Source organism: Podarcis bocagei (assembly GCF_964188305.1).
Source record: "Podarcis bocagei genome assembly, chromosome: 8".
NCBI classification, from domain to species: Eukaryota; Metazoa; Chordata; class Lepidosauria; order Squamata; family Lacertidae; genus Podarcis; species Podarcis bocagei.
Window position 1 is genome coordinate 72,706,903 of NC_138133.1, and position 21,637 is coordinate 72,728,539.

General features: G+C 44.0%; 1 protein-coding gene across 4 annotated transcripts in view; it reads right to left on the minus strand.

The window, feature by feature from the left end:
• Window positions 1-2,791: 2,791 nt before the first annotated feature.
• Window positions 2,792-21,637, minus strand: part of SYBU (syntabulin) — a 43,292-nt gene continuing 24,446 nt past the window's right edge. For 2 of the 4 annotated variants that reach the window (XM_081204635.1, XM_081204637.1), the window contains 4 exons: window positions 15,760-15,862; window positions 9,246-9,452; window positions 5,647-5,796; window positions 2,792-4,621 (listed from right to left, as the gene is read on the minus strand). In XM_081204635.1, coding sequence (XP_081060761.1) covers window positions 3,526-4,621; window positions 5,647-5,796; window positions 9,246-9,452; window positions 15,760-15,862 — 1,556 coding nt within the window. In that variant the 3' untranslated portion in view covers window positions 2,792-3,525. The remainder of the gene's footprint in view (window positions 4,622-5,646; window positions 5,797-9,245; window positions 9,453-15,759; window positions 15,863-21,637) is intronic. The other 2 variants (XM_081204636.1, XM_081204638.1) reach the window with 2 other exon arrangements.

A 21,637-nucleotide genomic window follows, 5' to 3' on the forward strand; every position in this document is an offset into this window, starting at 1 on the left:
TCAAGTAGATAAATAGGTACAGCTGCAGTGGGAAGGTAAATAGCATTTCCATGCGCTCCGGCTTCTATCACGGTATTCCGTTGTGCCAGAAGCAGTTTAGTCATGCTGGCCACATGACCTGGAAAGCTGTCTGTGGACAAACGCCAGCTCACTCAGCCTGAAAGTGAGATGAGTGCCGCACCCCATAGTCGCCTTTGACTGGGCTTAACCATCCAGTGGTCTTTTCCCTTTCCCTTTCCCAGCAGGATAGTCACCCATTACAGGAAATATGTAAGCATTTGTCAGTAATTAATGGGATTTAGTAGCAATTAATTTTATTTGGATCACAGCAATTTTTTGAAAGAATCCTTTTTTCATTTCTATTACAGCAACACCTAAAATATGCCTTTAATCAGTCTATCCCCCAGTTAATTTGCCCTCAGATTTAAATTGGTTCCCAAATCTTTAGTTATCTACCAACTAAATAGGTTAAATCTTACAGTCCCAATACATAATTTTCCCAAAAGAGTGAATTGATTTCAGTTGTAAATAGTCTATAGACTAGGGTCCCTGAATAATATCTTGGCCAATATAATGATTATTGTTTTTTGTTGTCCTGGTGGTTATATTACTTGGGTAATTAAACTCTGGGTTTTGTACATGAAGGATGTGCATGAATATTTGCTGAATATAAAATAAAACCAGTGGAATTTGTTTCTTACGTGCTTTAAGGGAATGTTGTTCGGCTACACTCTCTACTTGACCCAGTCTCTTAGAAAAGAAAAAATGAAGTTTTATAAAAGTGGCTTTTGTGGGAAGATGTGGAGAGGCAGACGTTGTCCTTTAATAAGAAAGTACATCTTCAGTGCATTGGTCTGAACAAGATATTTATTCCTTTTCACAGTCCCACCTAGTTAGTCATACATATTATTGTTTTACTGTGGGGTGGGGTTTTCTTTCAGCTTTGTGAATTGTCCAGAAACTTCCTCTTATGAGGACAGCTATATAAAGTAAATGAATTCAACAGTGTGACTAGAACCCCACAAACCTACTCTCTCTGCCACAGTCATTGTAAGCAGAACTGGGCAAGGAATTTCCCCTGTGGTTTTAACAGGATTTTATTAGGCTAGCCAGAACCAGGGTGGTGGTTAGAGGGAAAGGATGGGGAACTGAGCAGACAGCAACTAAGAATGCTCACTGATTACCTTTCCCTGAACCCCAGATGCTGTTTGCTCCAGTAGGACTCATTTTCAGTATCCTGAGTCTTAACTAAGGGCAGTGTATGACACCAGGAGGAAAGTTCAATTCAATGTACACGTGTATTTACCCTTTGTGCGAAAGGTCACCCTATATTTCCCACTTCATAGCCATGTTTAAAACAAACCGGTTTCCTGCCCTTAGCTCAGCTGCGAAACTCCTTGCATCTCTGCAGACAACTCACAAGTTTCCCAGGCCTAATTTACCTGAAGGTGGTAAAGATGAGGGTGGGTGCTGAATGCAATAAGTGATAATGAACAAGGTCTTTCTCTTCTTTGGTTGTGATAGGAACCATAACTGCACCTGTATGCTGCTTTGATTCAAGATAAGCAAAAGCAATAACATTGCAAGTGCCTAAACTATGGCTGTGGAGTCTGTGGACCTCCAGATGTTGGGTGTCACCTGCCTTCCCTGACCACTGACCAGATGGGAGGGATCTGGCCCTCCAGATGTTGCTGAACTTTAAATCTCACCATCCCTGGAGCCTTTAGATTGGAATAGCTAATGGCGAATTGCAAATACCCCCTTTTGAGAGAAGGACTGTGGTCAGGCAGCTGCAGGCAATCTTGGAGGACACCCCAAGAATTATTTAGATCCATCCTAATCTGGGTCTAGTCGTGGCCATGAAGCTAAGTTGCCCTTGGTTGCCTTGATGTAGAGCAGGATAGGGGGAGTGTGACTGGCTCCTGCTTATTGATCTTGATCATTTGATACCACCGGCAGGGAACTGGAACTGAGGGGTACTGTATTATTTATTACATTGATTCCAATCTTACCTTCAGGACCAAGTCGGACAGTAGCATTGGTAGAGTGCCTTTCATATGGAGTGCTGCAGGGGACTATCTTATCTCCAGCACTATTTCATATCTACATGAAGCTGTTCAGAGCGGTCATTAGGCATTTCAGAGCAAGGTGCTGATCACACTCAATTCTATTTCTCCATAATATCTGAATCGGAAGAGGCTGTGTTCAGGAGGTTACTATTAATATTTAAAGCCCTTAACAACTTGGGACCAGTTTACCTACAATACCTTACCCAATGTGTGCCCACTTGACTGCTTCAATCAGCCGAACTGAGACTACTACAGGTGCCATGTAATGCCCGTTTTGCATTTGTAAGAACCTGATTGTTTAGTGTTGCATCCTGACTATTGAGATCACCGCTCTTTCCGGCACCTGCTAAAAACCAACTTCTTTAGACAAGCCTACCTAGATGCTTAGGAAGTTGAGGTAATTTTAATCTGTTTTAGTATTTTTACTTTTGTATGTTTTAAAGTACAGTTGTACATTTTTCTTGGTTTTCTTGTTTTATCCTCTTGAGGGGTTTTATTTTTCCGCATTCAAGTGGTGTATAAATTTCATGACACAAACCAACATTGGGAGGGCCTAAGGTTACCATATCTTCCATTGAGCATGGCAGCCGGTGCTGCTGGGAACTGTAGTCCAAGCACATCCTGTGGCCCTCAGCCCCTGGCTACACATTGTGTAATCCATACTTGTTTTCTAACTGAGGCGAGCACCCATGATCCATGCCCAGCTAAATCAAAGACACCAGTTCAGTTTCAACATGCTTTACTTATAGCTTGTGATTATAAAGCATTCTTCTTCTTTTTCCTTAAAAGATTATTTAACAAGAAAAAAAAATAAGTTAGTACACATACATTTAAAATATTCCTTCATACACTTGTGTGACAACAGTACGTTCCGAGTAAGACTTCATTTAAGACTTTGAACAGACTTCATAAAATATATTCACAATCATATTTATAAACGCGGTTAATAACAAGATTCAAGACTCCCCACCCACCCACCCATCTGCAATAACATTTCCCCCTCTCTTTTTAATTTTTGGTTTACGGTCCCCTTGTACACAGGATCAGTGGAATGCAGGGGGCGATTACATAATTAAAGCACCACGAAGAAGCACAGACAGACAATACATGCCAGGCTTATGTAAGCTGCCTTTGTAAGAGTGTACTTTCCCCTCCCATCTGAAAACAATTTGGTATCACAATCCACACATCCGACGACAGAACGAGAAGTGCTTAGCATGCTTCTTTTAAAAAATAAAAATAAAAATGCACTTGCGCTTACATTTAGCGGCAGACAGTCTCCGTGCCACCTTCTTCTTCTTCTTCAGTTTCAAACAATGAACATGTTCTGAACTAAATATAGTGCAAATCAAACATTTAGGAGCAGGACGGACAGAACCCAACATTATATTCACGCAACCAGAACCACACCCACCAGAACTCAGCCTCTTGGCACAACTGTACAGGAGAATTCCCTCTAGGGTCGGACGCTGATGGGTACGTGGCGGAGAGAATTCAAGGCAACCAAGCAGCATCCTCGAAGCAATGCTCCGAAATTGTAGACAGGGTTAGTCCCTCCTCGCTGGGTACTGAACACCCACATTACCGTTGGCAGGATGGGAGCGGCTACAGCCAAAGCATCAACAAAGAAGCTGCTGCTCCAGTATCTTTTCACAACCCTCCTCTCGGACAACTTCGTGACATTCCCAAAGCCTTCGGCGTGACAGTCTGTGAAGTCCAGTTCCTTCATGACTCTGTTTTCGTAATACCTAGAATCCACAGCATCGTGTGCCGACTCCAGCGGGGATAAAAGGATAGCGGAATTCGGATCGCATGGAGTCAAGTCCACAAGCAAGTCTGTGATGCTTTCGAGACCAGATCCGTCGGATTCTTTCGAAGCTGAAGAAGGGCTGATGGGGCGTCCCTCGTGCGCCTTGAATATGTTCTGAATCAGCTGCTCCATGCTTGAGCTGTACAGCAACACATCAGCCTGAACTGCCTGCTCCATGGCCAAACTATGGCTGTGGCTGTCATCTTCTTCTTTGGCGTTTGTGAGGTTTTTAACGAGATCCAAATGGTTTAAGGGGGAAGGTGTAAAGAGTTCGAGTGTGGCGTCCATCGCTGTCTCTTCAAATACATCGTTTCCATTGGCCACGTCGTCACTAAGCAATACACCGCTATCTGCCATATCCTCCACAGAGTGGTCTTCCATGAGCATGCTGTCAGCCATTTTGGAGTAGGCCGCACTCGGAGTCAAAGACTTATCAGGTGACCCACACACATAATCTAGGCTGTGATCCTCATGACAAGAGCCGTTCTGTGCCATTTCCATGCTCTGGAGCAAGGTCTCCAGCTTCTTGTTCTGGATGTTGATGTCCACAAAATACTTCTGAATCCCTTTGTCTTTCTCAGCCAAGCTGTTCTTCATGGTTTCGATAACCTGCTTGAGTTGTTTGATCTCCTTCCTTGCTTCCTTCAAGGCAAGCTGGGCTTCCACCCGATGACACTCTTCTTCAATCCAGTCTTCCCTCATGCGGGCAAGTTGAGATTTGAGTTCCTTGATTTCTGTTTCTCTGAATGGAGGGCAAAACAAAACAAGGCATCATTTCCTGTGAGGAGAACCTGCCCTTTTGAGGTTACCAAGCTAGGAGGGGAAAGATATGGTGAACAAGATGCATGAAGGAAGGTAGAGGTTTTCTGCTTGAATCAGACATGGTCAGCTCATAGACATGGTTAACTCCTCTGGATACTATTGGACTACAAGTCCCATAATCTCTGACAATCATGGTGAGAGCACACCATGTTACCTACTCCTGTGGTAGAGTAGAGATACCCATATATCAAGAAATTGGCTTTTATAACAGCAAAACTATTATATAAACCAGGGGTCAGCAAACCTTTTCAGCAGGGGGCTGGTCCACTGTCCCTCAGACCTTGTGGGGCAGGACTATATTTTGAAGGGGGGGGGGGAATGAACGAATTCCTATGTCCCACAAATAACCCAGAGATGCATTTTAAATAAAAGAATACATTCTACTCATGTAAAAACATGCTGATTCCCGTACTGTCTGCGGGCTGAATTTAGAAAACGATTGGGCTGGATCCGGCCCCTGGGCCTTAGTTTGCCTACCCATGATATAACTGTTTCTTGGGCCATTGATTGTTCTCATGTTTAAGCAAGAATGTTGTGGATGAAACCCAATGTGGTGTGAATGAAAGTCCCCTTCAATTCCAACCCCCCACAATCTCCTGCCCCCTTCTTTCAAATCAGTTCTGGAGGCTTTCTCCAAGTCTCTGGGGCAGATTGGAGGGGGTAAAAGCCGTCTTGCATCAGCCCCCAGCCAGCAAGGCCAATGATCCAGGAAGATGGGAGCAATGTTTTGAAGGCCATCCATGCATTCACCCAGGGTAGCCAATGTGATGGACTCCTCGTTGTCAGGAATAATAAGAGTTGTAGTCCAACAGTATCTGCAGGGAACCATGTTGGCTACCCCAGCACTAAAGCCGCTTAATGTACATGTTAAGCAAGCTTCACTGAGAAGGGCATCTGAAATCAGGGTGCCATCACTGAAAAGGCCCTATTAGTAGAAACTCTTACCTTTCTTGCAGTCTGCTCTCAGATTCCTTCAGTTTTGTTTTCAGGTGCCTCACTGTAACTTCCTTTTGCTGCAGAGGGGTCAGATACTGCTCTGGGCTAGGTGGTTTGATGCCGTGGTTCTCTCCACAAGAGGTGTATCTTGCCGGCCGCCTACAACAGAAAAATGTTGTTGTGCCTGCAAATTTTATGTTTACATTCTGCTTAAGGCAAGAACTGGTGATTTAGGTTGCAATTCTACACAGACTTACCTGGGAATAAGTTGCACTGAAATGGTTGTTCCCTTTTTGAAGCTGTTTTAAATTGCTGAGGTTAAATAACTGTCATTACTGATGATGGATGTATTTTAAAATCTTTTTTTCGTAATGTGGTATGGCTCCTCTATTGTATTTTTGTGACTGCAAGTTGTTTTAAACTGCTTTTAATTTTGTGTTTTAATATTGCAACCCACCCTGGCACCTTACGGTGAAGTGAGATTATAATAACAACAAACTTAATAATGATGATAATGATGATGTCACTATTTATCGGTGTGGTCAAGTTGTTTTTTAAAGGTTGCTTATGTCTGATGTTGGCCACCTTGGGCTTGTTGAGGAAAGGTGGAATATAAAAGTATAAATTAACTCATAATAAACAGTGCTACATCATGACATGTGGGAGACTACCCTTGGAAGCGCCAGTTGGTGCAAATTGCTGAGGCTAAACTGTTGATGGGGACAGATGCCATCAACAAATATTTCAGCTACTTAAAGCTTCCCATGTGTTACTGGGCCAGGTTCAAGGTTCTGAAAATTCAAGGTTAATCCCAATGTTCAGGGATGATGGGGACTGCAGTTCAACACCTAGAGGGCAACATCCACGATCTGGGTGCCATCACCAAAAAGGCCCTCCTGCCTAAAAGGCCCTAGTAAGGCCTGTGCACTGGATCCCAAACCAAATTGGGATGATCCTGGTTAACCTGGGATTCGGGTGCATAGGACTGAGGCGGCCCCAGATCTACTTGGAACAGATCAAGTCCATCAGAACGAATCAGGGTTCTCAAAGCAAGGGACAGTCTGGCTATGAGAAGAGAGGGGAGATTGAGACATGCAGGCAGTCTGTGTCTACCTCCCCGTCTCGGACCATATATTTCATCAGGATATAAAGCCCCAGGATTAAGCATATGGACCGGGGGGTGGGGAGAGAAAAGGGGACCCACATTTCCTCTCCCTCCGCCTGACTGCATGTTTAACTAGGGTTTAAAACTCCACTTTCAAACATATGGCTAGGAGGGTGGGGTAGAAGGAAAGGCACATGTGTTAAATGATAGTAATTGAGTCAACCACCAGTCTGACACTGGAGGCAGACTGTTGATAGGCACCTTTTTCTGCCTGCCTGTATCGCAGGCAGACATTGTCTCATCCACCATTCCAGTAAGTAAACGACAAAGCAACAAAAACTGCCTACAAATGATTTCAGAAATATCAGGAAGGATCCACAACTATGATGCTGTCAGAGAAGGTTTTGGAACGCTTTTGGGGGTGAGAACCTGTTGGCATGCATGTGCTAATTAGTTTTCAGCACCTTCTAGAGATGTAGTTAATTCTGCTAAGTGTTTTCCAATAAAGTGGGCTGCTTTTCTGCATTTTCCCTGGAGCATCTTCCAGCGGGCTCCCTACATCGCTTCCTGCAACTGCGGTGCCCAGACCAACTCCCCACCTGTAGTGTAACCTGTGGTGTAGTGAAGCAGGGACAGGCCAGGACAAAGCACCACGGCGGAGAGAAGGAAAGGCACATGTGTTAAATGATAGTAATTGATATTTGCCAGTGTTAAATGATAGCAATTGCTATTTGTCAGTCCTCTGCATGCCAGACAAATAGGCTTTTCTCAAAGAGAAACCCGCCCATCACGCTAAGCATGCATAGCCGAGCGCTGCTTTTATTTTGAAAAACTCTCAAGTCCCTTTATTATCACCAGATATAAAGAGCAAGCTTCTGACTCTCCCCCAGAACTCTTCATCAGACTGGATGTTCAGCAAAGCCAAGAGCCGCGGATGAGGGGAAATGGCTTCGTATTGAAGCCATAACATCTGCATTGGTCAAAACATCATTTTTGTTGCCAGGTCTCAGAAGGAGTGGCTCTGGGGCATGGCTCTGGGGGTTGTCAGGAAGAGGGCCTGCACTTCAGAATTCACCACCGCACCATTGCATGTCAACAATGTAGTCATACTCCAATGTGGAAATCATAGTAGTCTTCTGGTTGCTCACTGTCGTGAAAGAAGGGGTGAAAACATTTGCACGCTTGGTGAGCAGCACATGCGCTGCCAGGTGAGCAAATGGTGCCTTTTGTTTTAATCCAGAAGGACCTTGGGAGTTTGATTGGCCAATGGCACAAGGAGAACTGTAACCATGGCTGCGACCCTCACATTAGGTACACAGGAGCTGCCATATGCTTGGTTAGACCATTGGTCCATCCAGCTCATCCCCTTCTAGTGTCCCTATTTTCCATGCACAGTTTCAGAACTACGAAAGCCATCCTGGCTTCTGCTTTGATCCCAGAATGTCCCTATTCCCCTCACCAGTGGGCTCAGGGAGGAGAATGAGCTGGCGCTTGTATTGAGTGACAGGCTGCAAGGGAGCATCCTGTTACCTTTCCATGGCCACCATTGCTGGCCTCCTCCCTTGGGCAGCTCGTAGCAGCTGCTGGGGGGCAGGCAGCGCGCAGGGCTACCCTGTGCGGGAAGAAAGGGTGAATAGAGTGCAAGGAGTCTCGACCCTTTTAATTAAAAAATGCTTTGTGCGCATTGAATCTTGCCTGTTTCTAAAATCTACCAAGAAATAATACAAAATTGGGATTAAGAGGTTTTTCAGGACAGTGGAGGGTGTGTGTGCTGTGTCCCATTGGTGGTGGAAATGCTCTGCGAGGGACAAAAAATGGGAGGTTGAGGAGGTTCAGTGGTGGGGGAGTGAGAAATGACTGGCAGAAGCTCTCCAGGAAGGGCACATTCCAGGCCCTTCCCGGAGCTTCCAGGGATTGAAGATGAGACCTAGTGCATGCAAAACAGGCATTCCACCACTGAGCTATGCCCTTCCTGGACATCGTATTTCCTGGAGCAGACTTAAGTACTCTAGACGGAGCAGATAGCAAGCAACACCCATTTGCCTCTAGTAAAGACATCAAGTGAAGAAGTGGCCACACAAAGGTCAGGAGAGTCACACATCAAAGGACACCACATGATGCGACAACACCAGAGGCTCTTTTTGCAGCAGCTGCAGGTCAAGGCAATGGCAAGCAGGGTTAAATTCTATAGTATCCCACAACAGGGTTGTATAGAAGAAACGTTATTGCAGACTGTTGAGTTAGCAAGGAATACGCAGCCTTTTGCTAAGCTTCTTCCCTTGGAGGGAAATTAATTGGTTTGGCGGGTCGTCACTGCCACCACACCTGTTCAAATGCCTAAAGGATGTCACTGAAATGCCTAGAGAATTTACGAGCCTGATGTACCATGTAATGAAGAAAATCTTCAGTTACAATTGGAGATTCTGATGACAGCTGAGAACGGAGGGGGGCTTAGGTGATTGGCGGGGCAGAGAGAGGAAAAAGCTGCGAGAAGCTCACTTGCCTCAAAATGGGGCTGCTATCACTTCCCTTGTATGAGCCTGAATTGCTGCTGCTGGCCGAAGAAACCTCATAATTCGGGTGGGTGCTAATGGGACTCAACTGATTTTTGCACAGCATTGACAGGAAGTCCTTTTCACGGGATGTGGTAGGAGGGCTAGATCCAGACTTGTAGGACAAGGCTCCGTTATTCCGTCCGTGGGGACCCCGGCTGGAGTAGACAGCAAAAACAATGTGTTATAGGGCACGAGGTAAATATACATCAGAGTTACAATCTGTCAGTTGTATTAATCTGTTTAAAAGCCTCTTGGTTGGTGGAAAAAAGTATCCCAAATTAATTGGGCAGGGCATCCATTTTTTAAATGTTGCTTTAAAAAAATAAAAATAAAAATACAGTGGTACCTCAGGTTACATACGCTTCAGGTTACAGACTCCACTAACCCAGAAATAGTGCTTCAGGTTAAGAACTTTGCTTCAGGATGAGAACAGAAATCGGGCTCCGGCGGAGCGGCAGCAGCAGGAGGTCCCATTAGCTGAAGTTGTGCTTCAGGTTAAGAAAAGTTTCAGGTTAAGAACGGACCTCCGGAACGAATTAAGTACTTAACCTGAGGTACTGCTGTATTTACTTGGTGGCATCTGACTAAGTCATACTCAAAGAAAAACCAGTGAAATCAATGGACTTCAGTTTGAGGCGACTGACTCAAGTTTTTATTTCCTTTTTCATGGCATCCTTACCAGAGTAATGCTTAAATTCATGACTCTTCCAAGTTGATCAACATAATAAATATTATCTTGGTACCAGGGATCCAGGTGTAGATAATTGTACATGCCAAAGGCACGCATGTGATCCAGGGTATACTGATCATCCCGAAGTACAGACCTCCGGAACGAATTAAGTACTTAACCTGAGGTACCACTGTAATTAAAATTGCATGTACAGTGGTACCTCGGGTTAAGAACTGAATTCGTTCTGGAGGTCTGTTCTTAACCTGAAACTGTTCTTAACCTGAGGTACTACTTTAGCTAATGGGGCCTCTTGCTGCTACCGCGCGGTTTCTGTTCTCATCCTGAAGCAAAGTTCTTAACCCGAGGTAATATTTCTGGGTTAGCGGAGTCTGTAACCTGAAGCGTCTGTAACCCAAGGTACCACTGTGATTGTCACCACTTTCAAATAGGTATCCTTCCACCCTACATAAGAGGGAAAGTTCATTCAAAGGCAGTGATTGCTGGGGCACATAAGCATCTTCCAAAACAGAGGTGGGGAACCTTTATGGCTCCAGATGTTGTAGAACTCAAGCTCCCAATATCCCTGACTATTGGCCATGCTGGTTGGTGATTATGAGAGTCCAACAACATCTGAAGCGCCCAACCTAACAGCAATGACTAGAATGTTCCTTTCTTCACAGCTATTGTTTTATCCATTTGTAAACCTATGCAGATTTAATTACCTGATTGACTGGCTAAACCTCACGCAATGAATCAGCTTAAGATTTCTTTAATTGGGTGGTAGCTCTAACATGTATTATATACTAATAATGCAGGTTTTCTAAAAATAGATATATGCACAGGCACGCTCTCCCATTTCTATGATGCAATAGCCACTAGAGATGTGATAACAGCTGCATTGATGGCAAACCATAATTACAACTGCAATCCCATGCACACCTACCTTGGAGTAAGCTCCACTGAACTCCACTGGGCTTACTTCTGAGTAGACATATATAGGATGGCACAGTGAATTTCAGGCAAAGGGTTCATTATGATAGATTCGGTCAATCTGAATTTAACACCTCTGATTAAAGCAGCCTTTAGCTGCCTCTTAACTAGTTTGTTCAGTCCTATAAAGACCTGAAGTTTCTATAGTCATCACCAGGAAACTCAGGAGACAAGTTCAATAAATCTACTGCTGGAGAAATAAAAGCATTATTACTGTCCATGGAAGTAATTCAAAGGCTAAAGAAAGAGAAAATAGATGTCTTAGATATACTTGATTTTACTTTTCAACTGCAGACTTTTACCACTATGTTGTAAAATTGCTACTGTCCCAAATCTATTTACCCTGTTTAGATGTTCATCTTTTTATACACGCCATCCTAATTTAAATGCTTTTTAAAACAACAACTTTTCTATCTACACATTGTAAATATTGCAAAATGATGCTGGAAAGTAAGAGGGCATAGCATCTGAAAACCTCACTTTCTAGGAGAACATACTGTAAAAGCCATGTTTATTGTTTTACTTTCTAAGAAGTTTTCACTCCTTTTTTATTATTATTTAAGAGAGCTAGCAAAATTCAAAGGATCTTCACCACTGCATCTGCTAACATGGGATCTACCCAATGTGTGTGTGGGGGGGGGGGAGGGAATACAAATTAGGTTAATAGTATAAATGGAAATTAGCAGCACGGGAAGTCTCTAAAGCAGGCTCTGTCAAACCTGTTGTTCACCTCCTACTGGACGTAAAACAAACAAACAACCCCAAAACCGTTTCTTTTAAAAAGATCAAAGACGGCAAGAGCTGAGAGCAAAAGGGGGGAAAGACAGAGGAAACGCAGGAGATACACCGCAAATCACGAGGCAGAAAGCTCTGAATTTAGAAAGCGTTTGAACTGGTTTTCCTTCTCTCTTTGCACGGAACACTTTATACAGACCAGATGGCGGAATGAGTTGTGCCGCAGCAAGGCAGCATCCCAAGGTTGTGGTTGGGTTAGCTCCACTCTGATTTGCCTATGTGGACACAATGGAAAGCTGTCGTGGAAGCTGCACAGCTGTACTGGACTGATACGCTGAGCAAATCTCTCACAACTGCAACTTGCCCTTGCACAGGAACCAAAACCAAATAGTGTGTGTGTGTGTGTGTGTGTGTGTGTGTGTGTGTGTGTGTGTGTGTATTAAACATTCTAAAAATGTGGCAAGTGGAGGAAAACAGTAAAAGAGGAAGAAAAAAAAACCTGTTTGCATTTTGCACACATGGTGCAGCAGAGATATTTTTGGCAAGCATAATTTGCCTTGTTGGCTCAAAGGATGTATTTGAAAAGGATATTTTATGGAGCTTGAGCGAGGGGATTTTAAGGCTTGGCTCTGTGGTTTCCCCCTCTTCACTTCCTTGCTCAAATAACTTTTTTTCTTTTTCTTTTTTAAAAGATCGTTATAAATAGCTTTAACTTAAATATCCTAGGGTGCAATTCTTTTAGGAGAAACTGCATGAAGGTGACCAAGTTACTTGTGTGACTCAAGTTAATCCAGTTCCCAGTTCCAGCAAATTTGTTTCATTATGGTATCAAGCTTCTTTCAGTGGAGAATTTTGTTAGAAGGAGGGGAAAGTGGATTTTATTTTATTTTATTGTCTAAAAGAGGGGCATTTTCCAGGTATTAAGCTTTGCCAGTTTATGGCATTTTTATCCTGCTTCTCCTCTGAAGAGTTCAGGGTAATGCTCTTCTTTGCAAAATGTCCCCCACAAGCTGTCTCCCTCACACACAGTTCCAGGTATATTTAAATTATGGAGCTAGAAACCTGCAGGAGGAAGGAGGAGAGCAGGGGTTGATTATGAGCGGGGTAAATGGCCAGTGGAAAAAGGATGGAGCATTTGCCAACCAACACTCAAAATGACAGCTTCCCAAAGTTGCTTTTCAAGTTAAAAAATAAACCCTCAGCAAGCCTCAAGGGAGTTCAGAAACTTTCACTTTGATTTTAAATTAATTGCAGCTTGCAGCAGCATCCAAACTCTGGCATGTGAATAATCCTAACTATAGTTAGTGGAAATGAGCCAACTTCAGACCATAGTCTATGAAGTCCACTTGTTTCAACTAACCATAGTTAAGATGAACCACAGTCCAGGTGGATCTTAGGTAAGTCAATCGAAAAATTGCGGGGGTTTTGGCATTTTTGTAAAAAAAAAAAAGTTCAATGACTTTCGGGGTGTCCTGGCTTTTACTTTTTGAAATATGGCAACCCTAGAAATGTGGAAGCCCAAGACTTGCTGGGGCTTGTTTTCATAGCTGTAAGCAAGGATAGCAGCTTGCATGTTTTGAGCATATGTTCGTTGCATTGCCAGGGCAGAGCAAATTGTTCTCAGGAGCTCCTGTGATTAACCAGGAGAATGTTCTGTAATGAACTAGAAAAAGTCATATTCTGCACAGCTTTGCCATAGTGGGGGTATATATAAAAAACACACCATACGTACATACTTTTAAGAAAGAGTTGGTTGCTAGTAAGGTTGGGCGATCAGCATCTTAAAAAGCAGAGACATCACCTTGCCAACAAAGGTCCGTATAGTTAAAGCCATGGTTTTCCCAGTAGTGATGTATGGAAGTGTGAGCTGGACCATAAAAAAAGCTGATCACCGAAGAATTGATGCTTTTGAATTATGGTCATGGAGGAGACTCTTGAGAGTCCCATGGACTGTAAGAAGATCAAACCTATCCATTCTTAAGGAAATCAGCCCTGAGTCCTCACTGGAAGGACAGATACTGAAGCTGAGGCTCCAATACTTTGGCCACCTCATGAGAAGAGAAGACTCCCTGGAAAAGACCCTGATGTTGGGAAAGATGGAGGGCACAAGGAGAAGGGGACGACAGAGGACGAGATGGTTGGACGGTGTTCTCGAAGCTACAAACATGAGTTGGGCCAAACTGCGGGAGGCAATGGAAGACAGGTATGCCTGGTGTGCTCTGGTCCATGGGGTCACGAAGAGTCGGACACGACTAAACGACTAAACAACAAAGGTTGGGCGATGTATTGATATATTGTCCAAGACCTGTTGGAAGTTCATATAATATCAGTTTCATAGTTTTTGACCTGGAAATATATTGTGAATCATGATGTGTGTTAGGGCTGGGTGATATATCATCCAAAATCAGTTTCAAGTCTATATCATGATATTGGTTTCATCATTTTTGACTTGGCAATATATTGTGAATGTGCTATGCAAAAATCACAATGTGGGGAAAACTCTGCAGCCAGCCAATGCCTCTACAGTACTCCATCCTTATTTCAGACATCGTAATATATCAGTATATTGCAATGTTTAGCAGGTGATATATCACAAAGTTGAAATCAGATATTGCCCAACCCTACTTACTAGATCATGATCTCACAATACACACATGGAGACTGCGCACTGCAGAATGTAGTAAATTGCCCTAAGTGAAGTCTGCCATAAAGCAGTACTGCTGCAAAAGAAGCTGCAGTGCCTATGCACTCTGTTGCTACTGCTTTTCCAAATCTTGTATCTTCTCGTTTAAGTATGAACTCCCTCCTCCAATGCCATCCAGGGCCTCTGTATCCCTAGGACCTTACTTCTTCTTTCTCCTAGTCCTCCTCTAGCCCTTTCCAGATGGCCTGACCCTCTGACTCTGCCAGAGTCGCTTCTCCCTGCTCTGTGACACAAGGCAAGTTCAGCCAATCATCAGAGGCTCCCGTAGCCTTTAGTATGCAACAACAGAGGTATTACACCAGTGTCACAACTTTTCAACCGACTGCAAAGCCCATGCTGCACTGGCAAAACATTACTGCCAAAAATGTGTGCTGACCAGAGAGGACGAAGGTTAATTGCTTTGACAGGGTACAGTTAAGGGACTATACGTCCAGCTGCTTCCCTGGTTTTGAATCCTAATTGTGTGTTTTTTATCTGCTTTGCTGGCTTGCAAAATGGAATGTGTTGAATACTGAGGAACAGCCTCTTTTGTGGCATACTTAAAACATTTAGATCAGGTATGGGGAACCTGGAATCCTCTAACTCCCATCATTCCCAACCACTGGCCCATTCTGGCTGGAGCTCATAACTCTAGAGTTAAAGTTCCACAACATCTAGATAGTTGCCTATCCCTCATGTAGAGATTTGCCTGGCTGCCTCCTTAGTGTCTTTTAGACAGAAGCAGAAAACAATTCTGTCCAACCAAATAGGATGCTAAGTTCCACTGCTGTTTTTAAATGACTTCTGCCTTTTATGATTTGCCATTAAATTTAGAGGTATCTTCTCTCCTCATCCATGTCCTTTAGCCAGTTCTCTGCTGCTGAGCAACATTCAACAGGTGTTGATTCCCCACATTTTATGATTGATGTAAACAGATTTTATCTTGTTTGTAGCCTTGTTGTGCACTGCTTAGACACGATGGTATTAAGCTAGGCATGTCCAAAGTCCATTTTGGGGGCCTAATCCAGCCCCTGTGGCAGTCTATCTCCTGGGGTAAAATCCTAAAAAAAGCTCAACAATTTCAACTTTGGTCGGCCCTCACACATGTTTATTCCATCAAATCTGGCCCTCTTTGAAAAAAGTTTGGGCACCCCTGGAAGCAATATCTCTGCATTAGATATCAGCCCTCACCTAGATGTCAGATTCTGGTTTGTACCACAAAACACATCTGCAAACACATGAGGAGACAGAAATGAATTGGGGGAGGGCTCCTGGTCAACCTCCACCTCCAACTTCTATCCTCGACACCCAAACCAAAACAAGCCGATCTTCAACAGAAGCTACATTCACAGGCTGGGAGTTGGGCAAAGATGCTGTTGCGTACTTGCGAGAAAAGGATGACCTCTTGCTTCCAGCAGCAGACATGTGGACTTCAGGAGCTGAGATGCTGCCTGTACTGCTTGAGGAGCTAAAATCAGCTTCGCTTCCTGGAAAAGGAAAGGGAAGAGTAAATGTCTGATGGAAACCGTAGCTCAAGAATTGATGTGGTGAATCACTGCCATCCTTCCTTGCCTCTCCCACTGGAATTTGGAAACCAAGCCTGCACTTTTGCAAAATGTTAAGGGTGGATCCGTTTCAGCTTCTTCACATTTCCTCAAAACTGACAAGCCAAGAAAAAGGATGCAAACGTTATTCTGGAATTTTTTTAAAAGCTTGGCTTTTACAATATAGACGTTTTGAAACAGCCGAGATCTACTTTTCCACCAGGTCTACAATAAGTATAGGCTGACTCTAGCATTCATTTCCTTTATTATTTGAAGTATACCACTTCTCCCCCCAAAAGTCCACAGTGGTTTACAAATACAAGTTTAAAACACATAAGACCAATAAGAAACAAAAGTACACAAGAAGAAATATCAAAATTCATCTTCCAAGGCAGGATGAGGGCCTTTTACCATCTGAGGCCTGCACACCAACTAGAGCTTTGGTAAACCTTGTTGTTAGATTACTGAAGTGCAGTGTACATGGGGGCTGCCTCTGAAGACTGTACAGAAACTCCGACTAGCTCAAAATACAGCTGCATATTTCAGGGCAGGACCACTTGGTGGAACACCTCTCACCGGTTCTAAACAATCTTCCCTGGTTACTAGCCCATGTATTTCCTCCTTTCTTTGAGCCATTTATTGAACAAAAAATCAAAAGTGGGAAGAAACATTTTTTTAAAAAAATATACAATTAACATAGCTCATTTGGTGGGGTATGAGACTCTTAATCTCAGGGTCGTGGGTCTGATCCTCATACTGGGCAAAAAGATTCCTGCACTGCAGGGGGTTAGACTAGATGACTCTCATGGGCCCTTCCAACTGTATGATTCCAAGATGGAATAAGATGCTGAATATGTTCCAAGGTGTGAAGTAATTTGTTGGTGCAGATTCCATTCATTTCGGCAGGAGCAGCACTAACCAGTACTATACCAGCTGCACTGGCTCCCGGTGGAGTACAGGATCAGGTTTAAGGTGCTGGTTTTAACCTTTAAAGCCCTATACGGCCTAGGACCCTCGTACCTACGGGACCGCCTCTCCTGGTATGCCCCACAGAGAAACCTACGGTCTGCAAATAATAACACCCTCAAGGTCCCAGGCCTCAGAGAGGTTAGGCTGGCCTCAACTAGAGCCAGGGCCTTCTCGGCTGCAGCTCCAACCTGGTGGAACGCTCTGTCACAAGAGACTAGGGCCCTGCGGGACCTGACATCCTTCCGCAGGGCCTGCAAGACAGAGTTGTTCCGCCAGGCCTTTGGTCAGGGCGCAGCCTGACTCCCTCCTCTGGCAACCTGCACAGAATTTTGTTTAATCGGTTGCCATCAATTTGATTTTAACTAATTTTTATAATGAAATATTTTTAGAATGTGTTATTATTTGATTGTTTATTTGACTGTTGTTAGCCGCCCTGAGCCCGGCTTGGCTGGGGAGGGCGGGATATAAATAAAATTTATTATTATTATTATTATTAACCAACTGTCTTGCTGGATCAGTTTCAGAAAACACCTGAGACATGCTGCTAGATGGCTTGTTATCTGCAAATGCCATAGCTGCAATCCAGTTCAGAGTTATTTTCGCATGGAGAGCAATCCTATGGCCCTGGGATCACAGGAACACTGGGAACACTGCCACTGCTATAAAACAGAGATAGGGAGCCTCCGGCCTGTATTTCAGGATAGAGAGGGATCTTTCAGAGTGAAGAAACTAGTCTACTGTATGAAAGGTAGAGTCGTTGCCCAAACCACATTTGTCTCTGGCCCCACCCACCACCATTATCTGGCCCCAGGAAGTGAACATAGCCCTCACTCTCAAAAGGGTTCGTGTCCCTGTGGCAAGAAGGTTTGCAACCAGCACCTCAACATTGGACAGGGCAAAGGGGAAATGTTCTGAGGGCATGCCAAGAGAAGCTGTGGGTCTGCAGTATCCCAAGCCCTTCTCTACCCCCAGCTCCCAACACATGAACACTGGAAAGTAATGAAGGCCAGCCCTGGAGTCTGTGAGGTTTAATTCCCTCCCATTGGAATGAATAAGGGGGAAACTGTTTAAAACAAACAAACACCCAGAAGGATATATAAAAAGGGGGTCAATCTGCCTTTTAGCTCTTCCTCCTCCTCTCACTTCTGGATTGCCCTGTCCTATATGACTGCTGAGAAGTAAGAAAGTCCCACAGTGTTCCCATTTTCATGCCACCGCACATGGGATCTGCATACCCTCCAACATGTTGCAGAGAAAAATCGGGGTGTGCGTCTTTCGGGGCTGTGCTCTTGTGTAAGCCAGGTGACTTGTGCCAGAGAATGGCGCTCCCAAACAGGCATCTTTGGAGGATGTGCTCTTGTGGGAGCTGAAACAGGACATCCCGGGATGCAGTCACAAGCCGGAAGACTTCTGTAATTCCGGGATGTCCCACTCAAAGCGGGACAATTGAAGGGTATGGGTTTTGAGCTTTAAATCTCACTTACTTTGGTAGGGTTTTAAACATGCATAAAGATGTCCTTCAGTGATGGGGAACCTGTTGCCCTCTAGATATTGATGACAAACACCTTCATCTCTGGCTGTAGGCCATTTTGGCTGGGAGATAGAGTCTGAAAACATCTAGAGGGACACAGGGCCCCCCATTTCTGATGTACCTGATAGAAGAAGTAGTTCTAGTCCCCCTCAATTCTCTATCTTTAGACATATTATGACATTTTAAATATGGACTAGGTGTCTTCTACAACAATGTGTGTGTGGGGAGATACATTGTGGGGCCAAAAGGAGGAGATTTCAGCAAAGGAGGTGAGAGAAAAAATGGAAGTAAACAGATGAGCTGTAAAACCACGCTCCAGGTCAACCTTTTCCACCTACTAAAATAAACGGCAGATTGTGTGGAGTGCTTATGGCACCGGTTATATATTTTTGTTGGCTCAGTGTCATCACAGCTAAGCGAAGGGGAAAGAGGAAGTTGCTGTACTTCCAAACAGTATTGCTGTCCCAGGGACTGCGTCACATTCATGTCTAATTCCAAAGAACTGCAACAGAGATTGGACGGCAGGCAAATCTCCCTGCTAGGGATACACACTATGAACAGAGGTTTTTGCATGAAATTGTCACTCTGTTGAAATTGAGCAGGTCTCTTCTATGGACCACAACTGGTGTGCTACCTTCAACTTTGTTGAACGACAGCCTCTCTTGCCAGTTTCAAGTAGGCAGCTGCTGCAAGCATATAAGGACATTTTAACAATAACAGATGTACTTAGGAGCTATTCCAAGCCATTTCAAGCCAAGTACTTTTATACCTGGGCTGTATGCCGACAAGTTAATAAATAATCTGATCCCATTTTTTTCTTTTTCCAAGCTGAGCACTTGGAACTAGGAATGAGTGAATCTGTCAGGTTTGGTTTAATCTCGGTTCTACATACCCCCCCCCCCCACCTTAAATTCAGTTCTCTGCATTTCCACATCAGTTTGTGATATATCGTGTCCTCTCTAAAAGAGGGCACGTGTTGTGGTGAGACCTGGAGATGGACCTCCTGATTGTGGGTGGGTCTACTGGATAGCCACAACACCCGATTGGTAGGTCCCTCATTGCTGGGTTTAATCTGGCCAATGGGGTGCAGTCTAAATGGATTGAGCGACCTATATAAATCCATGCACGTGTCCCTGAACTTTCTCTTTCGGCTTGTGCATCGGAACACCTGCCCACCTCTCCCTAATTTTAGGGCATTTTACAACTGACCTTGCTGTGCCGTTGTGTGTCATCTGTCGTTGGGACAGGGGCATGGCAGGAATTTTCCCCACTTGACTGCTTGGCTGTAGCCATTTGGGTTTCGCCTGCCACATAGCAATTCGTCACAACTTCTAAGGTTGCAGATAGGCACTGGTTCATGTGATAGGGATGGGAGAACGGTCTCGCCATCCCTATGTGAAGGGTATTCTGTTAAAGGAATCCAGGGACTCAACTTGGTTTGGTCAACCCCCAAAAGGGGGTTGTGCCCATGCGTGAGTCCAGGGGAGCACCTGGGGAGTGAACAGAGTCTGTTCCCAGGTTTTTCATCTGCCTCAGGTGTTCACTCTTGGCTGACCTATGATTGAGCTCTGGGTAAGCACTACCTGCAAGGATGTAGGGAACTAGTCTAACCAGAGCCTATGCAACCACTCACTTTTCTGTAATCAATAAAGTTGTGGCCTAAATTCTGTCAAAAACCAAAACTAAAATTTGAGTCAAATGTGTCTTTATTTAGGGGGGAGGTCTCTGAGTCTGAACACACAAATATTTTTAAAGTCCTCATTCATCAGCGTTTCACTGCTAATTGCTCCTAATAAACACTTTTTTTTTGCAAAGCAATTTACATGCATGTATGTATGCATGTATGCTACTGAATGCAGCTGAACAGAGTGAAGTAGTGTCTGGGATTGCAGGTGGTTGAAGACCTTTGACTATTTCTGTAGCAGAGGCATCAAACCAAGGGGAGCTTTTTAGCCACTGTGTGCTCCAGAGAGAAGTACAGTATTTAGAAGCACTGGGTGCTTCTGTCTCAATTTAAGTCACTTCGAAAGAAGATATCAGAGCACTCCAAATCATTGCCCATGTGCAGGCACAGAAAATAGTAGATCTAGCTGAAAGGCATGGAGAAACTGTTGCAAGGCAATCTGAATTATTATTATTATGGTATAATGGTATCATTAGGTTGCAAGATCTTAGAAGGGGTGTAGCTGAGAGGGGACATGGCTATGGCTACCATGAATTGATCCTCAATTTGCCACTACATCCCTGATCTCCTCTCTATTGGTATTCCACCATCTCTCTCTGCTTAGCTCTACCCTAATTCCCATTCTCTGCTCATTTTATATTGTCTCAAAGACAGAACACAGAAATTGGCGTTTATATACATGGTGGCAAACCCAATTCGCCCACTCACAAAAGGCAACTTTCAGCTTCAACATCTCTAGACTCATCATTTCACAGTATTTTAATATTCACCAGTGGCTCCTTCAACACGAAATGGAAGATATCCGAAACAGTGTCTATCTCATTGCTTACATTTCAGGGGGTGTATTTACTTAAGCTTTCAGAAAAAGGTGAAAGTATATCACTGTACAAAAAAACAAGAGCACATTTTGCAGAGAGATGTGTGTATTTTATGCCTTCTGTGGAGTATAGTTTCGTGCAGGCGTATCCATGGAGACAGATCCTTTAATAACTCCTCAAGTTAGCAGGTCAAGTAAGCAAAGCTATCCAGCTCCATGGCAACAGACTTGAGACGAACGGGGAGCCTATCAGCAAATGAGCAGCATCTCCTTCTCTCTGGGGAATCTGCACAGCACATTATCGCGATGCGCAGGCTGGCTTACCAAAAGGGGCACTACCCATTTCAAGAAGGTGCAAAGGAAAACAAAGGACTGAACAGGAAGCCATTGCCTTAAGGCTCACGGTGTGTAAGGACCCAGACAATGCTGTTTGTTAGGAGCAACTGGTGGTAGACGCAGCATCATTCTGCAAAATACAGTAACTGGGAAGAGGCAAACTGATGTTAGAAAATGCATATAGCTCTAAATATCTGTCCATCTCATCTTAAGAGTCCTTCTTCACTTGGGGGTTGTTCTGTTGCCTTTAGGGCCAATGTCATTCCATCTAGCAAGACATATCCCTCAGGGTGGCCACTTATGTATCAGCAGTTAAAAAAGCACGGGAAGTAAAAGGGGATAGAAATTTGCATGCAATTTGCACATGCTAATTCATATCTA